Source organism: Pholcus phalangioides, unplaced genomic scaffold (genome assembly GCF_987345545.1).
Source record: "Pholcus phalangioides strain wild (caught in Gottingen) unplaced genomic scaffold, Ppha-v1.0 ptg000009l_1, whole genome shotgun sequence".
Classification (NCBI taxonomy): Eukaryota; Metazoa; Arthropoda; class Arachnida; order Araneae; family Pholcidae; genus Pholcus; species Pholcus phalangioides.
In genome coordinates this window covers 21,200,852-21,211,402 of record NW_028301602.1, presented here as the reverse complement: position 1 = coordinate 21,211,402, position 10,551 = coordinate 21,200,852, and the positions used below count along the sequence as shown (strand labels likewise).

General features: G+C 34.1%; 1 protein-coding gene across 2 annotated transcripts; it reads left to right on the top strand.

The window, feature by feature from the left end:
* The first annotated feature begins 161 nt into the window (after positions 1–161).
* LOC149082250 (uncharacterized) lies at positions 162–6,632 on the top strand. Of its 2 annotated transcripts, XM_089235762.1 has the most exons (4): positions 162–294; positions 2,116–2,229; positions 3,004–3,182; positions 6,398–6,632. In XM_089235762.1, exons 1-3 carry the CDS (start codon positions 280–282, stop codon positions 3,145–3,147), a joined length of 273 nt encoding a protein of 90 aa, XP_089091888.1. In that variant the 5' UTR covers positions 162–279; the 3' UTR covers positions 3,148–3,182; positions 6,398–6,632. The 2 variants fall into 2 exon arrangements, with proteins under 2 accessions (XP_089091888.1, XP_089091887.1); XM_089235761.1 differs by lacking the exon at positions 3,004–3,182 and having other exon boundaries at positions 169–294.
* The last annotated feature ends 3,919 nt before the right edge of the window (positions 6,633–10,551 follow it).

Here is a 10,551-nt window from a genome sequence, read left to right as displayed (position 1 = left end):
CTTATAAATAAATATTTTTGAGTCTAGCATTAATTAAAAATAGAGAATATGGCATCTTCAAAATATTATTTTTGTCTTCTTGATTTTTGATGTGAATTCACTTGTTTAATTTTTTTTCTGTTTTGCAGCGCGAAATCAAATCAAGACTTGTTTTCTAAGACCAGTCAAGTCATCCAAAGGGGGCAAAAAAAAAAAAAAAAAATCCTTAATAATATCGGGAGCACAAGGTCGTTCGTGCGCAAGGTTTCTAGAATATCGTGCGGTTATTGAGCGATAAAAATGAATACTCTAAAAGTAAGTTATTGCCTTAACTTTCAAAAATAATGTTGTTGTTTTTTTACAAGTTTATGTCTTTTTTTTCATTACGTAGTATCCGTACGCAGGGGCGTCGGAAATGTTTCAAACCTGTGGGTAATTTTGGACTTGTAGAGGAAATTTTAATTCCTGACTCGATTCTGGAGTTGCTCGGACCCACAAATTACCGTAGATTCTCGATCACCCACAGCACCCAACATCTCCGACGCCACTGCATGAATTTAAGACAGTTTGTTTTCGATGTTTTTCGATATTCAGCTTTGCGTAAAGGCAAGCGCGGATCCGGGATGGATTGCTTATAGGAATGATAGCCCCTCCCAAGAACCTATTTGTAATATGAAGTAAATTTGTTTACCCCAAAAAATACGGGATGTACCAATGCAGATCAAGTTAAGTTGCTTTGTCAACACATGGCCCTGGATCCTCCTGCCTCCGCTCCATTTGAAGCTGAAGATGCTTGCCTTCACTCCATTTGCAGCTGAAGTTGTCTGCCTTAGATCCATTAACAGCTGAAGATGCTTGCCTCCACTCCTTTCTCGGCTGAAGATGTCTGCTTTCGCTCCATTGGAAACTTAAAATGTCTGCCTCAGACATTTGCCTTTCATTTGCAAAGTCCAAATTTTAATGTGGGCTGCCAAGTTAAACTCAAGCTCTAGCATATAATTAGCAGCATGAAAGGATAAGTAAAAACATACAAATAAAGTTCATACAGCAGAGGATAAGCAAAAACAACAGGGTCATAGCTTAAAGTTACCCAAATTCAAGATCATACTCACCAAAAGTTAAAAGAAAACCATAAAGCATGCCTAAATTTGTTTACCCCAAAAAATACGGGATGTACCAATGCAGATCAAGTTAAGTTGCTTTGTCAACACATGGCCCTGGATCCTCCTGCCTCCGCTCCATTTGAAGCTGAAGATGCTTGCCTTCACTCCATTTGCAGCTGAAGTTGTCTGCCTTAGATCCATTAACAGCTGAAGATGCTTGCCTCCACTCCTTTCTCGGCTGAAGATGTCTGCTTTCGCTCCATTGGAAACTTAAAATGTCTGCCTCAGACATTTGCCTTTCATTTGCATCCGAAGATGTCTTCCTTTATTGAGGCGTGGAATCCAGTGTGGAAAAGAACAATTAGTCTTATTCTAAGTCGGTAACACAATACTTGTAAACAACACTATGACATGTTGATCGCACAGATGTCAAGTACAATTTACTAGCAACAATATCCTCATGCTCACTTCGGATATCTGATGTTTCATGACTAATTTGATACTGTTATCGAGAAAACTGACTCTTCTAACACGCCATTTCAGTCTGAACACTCCTGCCATCAGACGAAAAAAATGACCTGCGCAAGTGTGGTGTGGTTTTGACGCCACAGAAACTGATCAGCGATATAGAGGAAGAGGGAGTAGAATAACATCAATAGAATAAGTTTGTCAAACACACGTAAACAACTAGCTTGCAAGGTACTGAAAATAAGGATGCATTTCTTTCTCAAGGGATGGCAAGATAAAGAATGCGTGGGGTTAAAATGACCCCGACCCTACCACGCCAGTTAAGAGTTAAATGTTCATAAAGGAAAGACTGGATATTAATAGCGATACTAAGTTGGAAAGAAAAGTTCACTGGGAATCAAACACTGGACCTCATGCAATCCGGACAAGGTCACTAAACAATGTATTACGGAGGCACAACATTTTCTTTTCATACAACAGAGTGCCTCTTTGCCATTAACATCCAGAAAATCTTTCCTTGATGTATTGTTTTTTTTTTAAACAAAATATCTGATTTCTTTCCTAGTGCATGGCAAAATTGGCCAAAGTGGGCAAGGGAGCAGTATCAACTCCACCTCGCCGATCATTCTATCTCCCTCATGATAGGCCAACATTCAAGCGCTTGCAAGCAGAGATGCAGGTATGTAAATAGTCTATTTTGTCAATGCTTTATGTGCTTCAGTTTTCATGAATCTTTAATTCGTCTAGTCATCCTTTGAATTCTTGATAGAAAAAGGTACTACTTTCATATTCTGAAAGAAATGAAAGAAGGATAGTGCTAAGATGATGATACAGTGTATTTCTATCTCAGAAAATATCCACACTGAACACAGCACGCAAACCTCTCTGTGAGAGATAGGGAAAAGGAAAAACTTGGTATATTAGTGTTTTTTTAATTACTTGAAAAAACTATCGGGTCTCACTAAATTTAACTATTCTAAGCTACTATTCATCATCTTTTTGCAAGTTTTAGTTTTGGAATGATTCTAGAACAGTGTTTTCCGAATTGAGCAATATCACACCTGGGGGTGGAAGCTGTGGGAGGATTTATATTTTTTTGAAAGCAGATTCATCTCAATCGAGATGAATCTGATTTAAAGAAAATATAAATACTTATGGAAGTTGATCACAACCACACACTCTAAAACAGAGTGTGATATCCGAGCCAGGGTTCAGTGGCTGTTCAAGCACCCACAGTGTTCTCTACCACCGGTCTGAGCACTACCAGAATTCATTCAGAAATCAAAATTTACCATAAAAAGCTCAAGCAAAGCACTCCACAGATACATTGCACTTCAGATGCCTCAGAGTTTTCTTAACTTTTCCTTCCTACCCTCATTCTTCTTTCTTATATATTCAATAGATGTTTTTTTAAAGGTTCTGATCTTGTTCTGTTTTTCCTCTTGATTTATAGCGTGATGAGAGTAAACCAGTTTTTAGAAGGAAAGGTGGAACTGATGATGCCCTTTTTTATGGTGTAGTAGTTGCTACAGGGTGCACCTTTGCATACTGTGTAACCCAGTTGTACAGACTTATCTATCCACCTAAACCAGAATAAATCTCTTGTAGGCTTTGGAGCTAAATATTTGAAAGGTGATAGTTAGGCTTTGTAATTTAGAATTAATAAACTCTATGTACTGAACTCTGTCTTTTCTTTTTTCTCAATTCTTTAAAAATTGTGATTATCATCTATGAACATAAATGCATCATAAGGTATGTAATAACAAAACTAATGATTAATAGGTAATAAATAATATACTATAGCTACTACTTGAGCTAGATTCACATTTTTTATTGCTAATAGAAGCACTGCAATTGTTTTTATTCATAATAGATAGGGGCATGCCCACTTTGCTATAAACATACGTAACATCTTTCTAAAACTACTTCTGCTGGAATGAATATAGACTTTTCTTTAGACCTTGTATCTGTACCTTCACTTCAATCTTCTATGAGCTCAAAAGCTTGTGCATGTTTCTGGAGTTATTTATATGAGTAGTGTTTTACATAGCTGTTTAGTTATTTTTCCCTTTTTTGCTATAGAAGTGAAGATTAACTTGAAACAGCTAATTATTTATGTACAGACAATTTTTATTATCCCTCAGTTGATGGGCTAGTAGATGATGCTAATAACAATCTGTATATTACAGTCGACAATCGATTTTACAAACCTCCAGCTTATTGAGCTTGAGTTAAAATATGCTCTATTTTACAAAAAAATTCTCATTTCTATTAACTCTATTTTATAAACTTTGGTTTTTCTTTGCCATAGAAGTTAGGGACTAAAAATGGCTCTGCGAATCAAAAAAGTTTGAAAACTGCTGCATTAGCTTGTTAATATAAGGCCATTTCTGAGTCAATTGAGTTTTACACCGGCCAACTGCCATTCATCTACTTTCCTCTTCGCAAACCGCTATGGCAAAAAACTGAAAAGTTTGTGCTTTACTTTGGATGAAAAAAATATTTTGGAGGAAATTAATGTGAGAACTCTTTCAAAGACACAATTGCCAAAAACTACAGGATTTCAAAAATTAAATAGAGCGTTCTGTAATCAAAGTTCAGCAAAAAATAGTTTCTGCGACAAGTGATTCCGGTGACGTTCCACTATCCTGAAAATGTTTCAAAGAAATGTTAGATAGTGGAATTCATGCAATATTTTATCCTACATCAATATGGAATCTTATATTTACTAAAATTTTCCAATGAAGCAAACAAAAATAAGTGATTTTTTTTTAATCAATAAATGTGGAAAACTAATCCCCATTTTTTATTTTCTGCACTTTTTCCATTGGCTCTCCTGTTTACGAACTAATCATGTCGATACAAGTTCGTAAAATGAGTCGACTGTATTTCGAAATTTTGAAATAGAAGTGAACAAACTATCTAATTAAACTTAACCAGTCATCTGGCTACAGCAGCTTATTTTATTAGCTTCAAACTTTTAAAAAGGGAGAAATTGATTGGCTAGATGACTGGTTAAATCCTATTAAACTCAGATGGAATATTGAATCTCTTGATTTTATGTGTATCAGTGAATGATTTTCAATGTATCAAATTATAAGAGCAAAACAAATGAAAGATGTGATAAATCAGCCTCTTTTATGGGTTTTTATTTTTGGGTGCTCAAAGAAAATGAAGGCTATATAACTTAAATATTTGTCTTTTCCAATGTGCTTTGGAACGTGTAACACACACAGCATAGCAATCTGTGACATTTTACTTGGACAGGTTTCATAAAATGTGTCTGATCTGTATATAGAACTGTTCAGATTTTGAATAGTCACTGGACTTTAGAATCCCTGTTAAATTTTGAATAAGAAATTTTGGGATTTCTTCTACCTTTTGGCTTAATTATTTGCTGGAACAGGTCATCTATTCGGATTCCCATCTTGTAGACTGAAACTTAGATTTTAACTCAATCCATATTACACAGATTTTACAAAAATCTAGTTCACTTCCATATTTTTTATGGGAAATTTTTTTCAACCACCTCGTTGGGCAATTTGCCTCTTGTGGTATTTGTATAATGCATTCTTCATAAACTTTTCATAAATGCCAATATAAGTTTAAGCAAAATTATCTTTGTTGAAAATATTGAGTGCTGAAATGTTCTATTTTTAACTTGCACATATTGACAGCCAAACCTAAGCAAATGCAGAGTATGCAGTCATACCATAACAGGGTTAAAATTATGTAGACCTATTCAATACCAGAGCAAAGTGTGAAATCCTTCATTATGTAGAATACCTAGAAACCATTTTTATATTGTCATTTTTGAGACTATACAAATTCATTTAATCAAAATGTTTAAATTTCAAAAGGTTAAACTCAATTACAGCTGATATCAGAAAAGTTCCAGGACTGGTTTACTTTGAATAGGCATGGCCTTAGAAATGTTTCCATTCGAACTCAGTAGGTGGCACAGCTGTGCTTAACAACCCACTGCTCAGCTTGTCTGCATATCAAGTTCAAAGTTATATGAATGACAAAAAAAATTGATACTGAAGTTTTGAAAAGGCCAGAATCAATCCCACATCTGTGTTTAACATTATTATGGAAGATGAAAGTTTGTGCCACCAGTATGACCCTCATACAAGGTGCTGAAATACTTAATGACGATTGTTGAGGTTATGGGTTCACTAGCCTTCAAAAAGTGAAGCAACTTTTTAAAATAGACAATTGATCATATATTTTTTCATAAGCTAAATTTACTATGAGTATCTATTTGAATGACAAAACTAATTTGACGAGACTTGAGAACATTGGTTGGTAAGTTGAGTAAATTATTTCTAACAAGCATAGTCCTGGAACTTTTTAGACATTGTATATTATTGCATTGGGTTTATTATGTACTATGGATTTTTTTCCCCGTTTCAATTGTCAAAATAATATATGCAATCATAATGTCTCATCGAGTTTTAATAATTGAAGCAGCGGTCCTCAACCCGTTCTTCATATACATTTTGCATGGGCTCAGCGGCCATTCGCTCCAAGAAAAATGAAATAAGTCAGTAAATATATATATATATATATATATATAAAAGAGGCTTCTCTCTCATAGGATTTGATTCTAAAAAGGTCTCCATGAGTGATAAACTTTAAGAACCATTGAATCAAGGTGTTATCATACTATTTTTAAGGATTTCAGTTTCTCAAATGATTCTAGAGTCTGTTTTATGATTGGCTTCCATGAGGATTTACATTTTCTGGTAGTCGATTCATATCAATTAATTTAGTTCCATATTTTTTGTCAATTTTTTTATGCTTTGAGAGGATTTTAATTTTGTTCTGTTTCTTTTGATTTCTAGCTTGATGAGAGTAGGCCAGTTTTTAGAAGGAAAGGTGCATCTGACGACTTCCTTTTTTATGGTGTAGTTGTAGCTACAGGTTGTACCTTTGCATACTGCGTAACTGAGTTGTACAAACTCGTTTATCCACCTAAACCAGAATAAATATGCTGTAAGCTTTCGAGCTAAGCATTCAAAAGATGATAGTCAGGCTTTTTGTAATTTAGAGTTAATAAACTTTATGTGCTGAAAGTTATTTTTTTTTTTCACCTTAATCCTTCAGAAGATACACAAATATATAATCATAAGTAATGAAACACTAGAATGAAATATCAATAATATGTATGCTCAATAAATGGATAAAAATCCTTGATGAAAATTTAGTTTCTTCAAAAGAAAGGCATGTTTTAACCCAGTAACAGATACATTATAAATCTGTTTTATATGCTACAATCAAAGACTTTTATTCTTTAACATATTTGTCTATAATTTTGCAATTTATAATTTTTTTTCAGTCAATCTGTACTTGTAAAATTTCAGATTGTTCTCGAAAAATCAGTTATTCACAAACTTGATTGAGAATGCTGAATTGATTAGTCATCCTTCTATTAACTAACATGAATTTATTTATTTATGTAAGCTTAAATAATTTTTCTGTTATTACTTTTACAAAACCTGATTAGAATTTTAGCTAAATGGATATTAATTAAAGGTATCCAAACTGAACAATAGTTCATTATTATGATTTCATATGTCGCGTTATTGTGTAAGATCACCAAGGCATTGTTTCGAGTTTAGAACAGTATTTTATATATCCTTGATGCTCCTTCACCATGATAATATTTGTTGTTGCTCAATAACATATGTACAAACACCTATCAAATTTTCTGAGCTGAAAACTAAAACAAAACTAAACAATTTTATTTAGAATCAATCACAACGAATTTTATTTCACCAGTAAATTAAATTAATTTTATAGCTCTCTCTTTATCACAAGTTTGGTTTTTGTATATTTCCTTCACAATTTAGTTCAGTTGTATTACCCTTTGAAAAATTTTCAGCTTGTTATCATTTCGTTAATCTGAAATTTCTTTTTTGTGGTTTTTGTAATTTTCTAAACTGTGTTATATTAAATTATATATGATTTAACATTGAAAGAATTGATTTTGCCTTCTTGTAAATTCAGTACACATGTACGTATATGCTGTATATATACAGTCAACCAAGCTTAATTGGGTAACTGATGAACAAATACCAGCTTAACCACTTTACAGTCAAGGATGTAATGTTGCATCCAAACAGCACTGGAATAAATTCAAACAAGTTCTGTTTTCTTTCCTCATCATTGCGAAGCTTTGTTGTAACCTAGAAAAAAAATTTCTTTTTACCTTTGTTTATTTCTATATTCCTATTAGTGATTTTTTCCTTCATATGAGATTTATCTTTCTACTATATACATGTAAGAGTGAAAGAGAACAGGTAGGGTGAGGGTGAAAAGAGAAATCTACTTCTCATACCTACTCTTTTATCTACTATACTGTTTTCCTTTCATTTGTTTTTTTTTTTTTTTTTTCCTTTTTCTAGTGTGTGGTTAAGTTGGGACAAGGTTACTAGATCTATCAAATAGAGATAATCAAAATTTCTTGTTAATGGCGTGTATGGACTGTTTAAATAATCTTTACTTGTTAACTAGAAGACCACCTATAGGTGCGAGGATGGAAGGAGGAGTGGCATCATCTTGCATAAAAATATATTTAATTTAAATGTATACAGCAGGACTAAGTAAAATAATATGAAAACATTTTTCCCTTACAACAACCACGGCCATTCACAAAAGGTGCAATGCCAGTTGCAGAGATCACGTGACCCAAAAATCGAACTGATGGTTGCCCCAGAACACCTTTAGCAGCATTGAGGCAAACTCAGAATGCGTTTGAACACCTGGCGCAAATGTTGCTTGTGCTCATTAGCATTTATAGATGCCACAAGAACATCATCGAAATACAATATACAAAATGTAAAACCTTGCAGAACCATATGTACGAATGCCTGGAATGTTGCAGCTGCATTTGACAATCCGAAGGGCATGAAGAGAAATTCAAATGGCCCGAATAGTGTTGTTACGTTTGTTCTCAGGATATCCTCTTGTCTCTCAGGGATTTGATGAAGAGCCTTATCTATCATGGGAAATCATGGATCTATCGTGGAAAATATTTGTTTCCCCCTCTAGCACCTGGAGACAGTCCTGGATGTGCATAACAGGATATCTGTCCAAGAAACTAGCAACATTTGATCTTCTGTAGTTGCCACATGGTCTGCAATCTTCGTTGTACTTGCATACCATGTGCAGCAGGCTTGCCCAGCAACTTTGAGATGGTCTGCAAACTCCTTGGGCAACTAGATGATCCAATTCCCTCGGCTGCTCGCAATTTTTCCGGTGGTAGCCTATGAGGTTTTGATGCAACTGTAGGGCCTTTGGTCTCAATGCAGTGCTAGAAGTCATGCTTAACAGCCCTAAACTTTCAGTTAACGCTGTCAGTTCACTGACACGGACTTTGAAAAACTGTCAGTTCAGGTAACGCTGTGAAAATTTGATGAAATGCACTATTGTCTGGGTGCATTTCATTGCTGGAGATGGTACATTGGCACCAGCAATTTTGCAATGTGAACGAACTATGTTGAGTGAGTGAATCAATTAACTGATCACGGCAAACATCGAAAAGCAATCCGAAATTTTGCAGAAAGTCAGATCTGATGATTGGATGCAGAATGGCAGCAACGATGAATGGCCAATGAGATGCACGTCAAAGTCCTAGGTCTAGCTTTAACAGTCGCTCACGTAAGATATTTATGAGAGTTCCATTTGCAGCAAACTCCTGAAGATTGTTTGGCTGACGTTGGGAATCTTCTTTATGTATTGGCAGTACAGATACATCAACACCAGTATCTATTAGAAAATGCAAGCCAGAGGAGGTATCTGGGAGTTGCAATTGCTGAATGAATAATGTGTTGCCACCCGCTGTGCAGAGTGACAACTGTGCTAGTTTCCCTGATCGAAGTTGCATAGCTTGGAGCAGTTATGGGTTTATTTTTATTTATTTTTAGACAAACACATCACAAAAACATACAAGACAAAGAAAACTAAAATAAACACTATTTGACCCAATGGGATATAATCCTTCTATGGGTCATAAACAGTAACACAAATACAACAATTTTCTTGTCAACCTTGAAAGTGTACAAAAACAATAATATTCGATAGCAAATAAATAATACTCAATATCCAAATTAACCTTTTTTGAAGAATATTGATTAAATTTTTAAATGTTACACCTCTCTCAAATTACAGTGATTAGTTAATTATCAAAACTGTTCAATATCCACTATTCAAATACACAATTTATTATAGTTTTTATGCATATTAAGTGAAAGCATAAAAAAAGCATAATTAAAGTTGTTTATTCATATCATTAAACTCATTGCATAACCTTGGAGCAAGAAAGCATGACGATTTTTTGTAAATTGTATTTTTTTTGACAATCGTATATGATATAGATTCTCTGTTCGTATAGTCAGGGATGGAAATTCTGCTACAATTGTACAATTTCTGATGTCTGCTACATTATAGCCACAAATAGAATTAGCTTGAGGTCCCTTTTTCAGGATTTGATGCCCAGGCTTCTGACAACATATAAAATAGGGTCAAACTATGCAAATTTCTGCTCATCGGCAGAACAATGGAAAAAAACCTTCAATCTTTGTTTCCAGCTATTTTTTTATAAAAAAAAGGTGACTCCTTTGATTCATGTATTCCTTACGTTAATTATTTTTTAAATGACATTGATTTTCCCTGACTGACTGCATTTGACGAAACATTCATGTATCCTTTAACAGAATGAGAAAGTTCGCAAAAGAATATGTTATCACACTGGAGAAACAGCAATGCAGAATCCGTCTTTGCCATCAGGAGTTATGTCTGTAAATTCAGGGTGTCTACGATCATGGAAAAGTGACGAAATCCCAGAAAAGTAACGTAATGAGAAAAGGTCACCAAATAAGTGAAAACAGATATATTCAGATTGAATTTTTTGTAAAAAAATTATTTTTATAGTTTAATTTAAGTCTATAGTTTTTAATAACTCTATTAATTTTCTTAGAATTTCTAATAAATATTC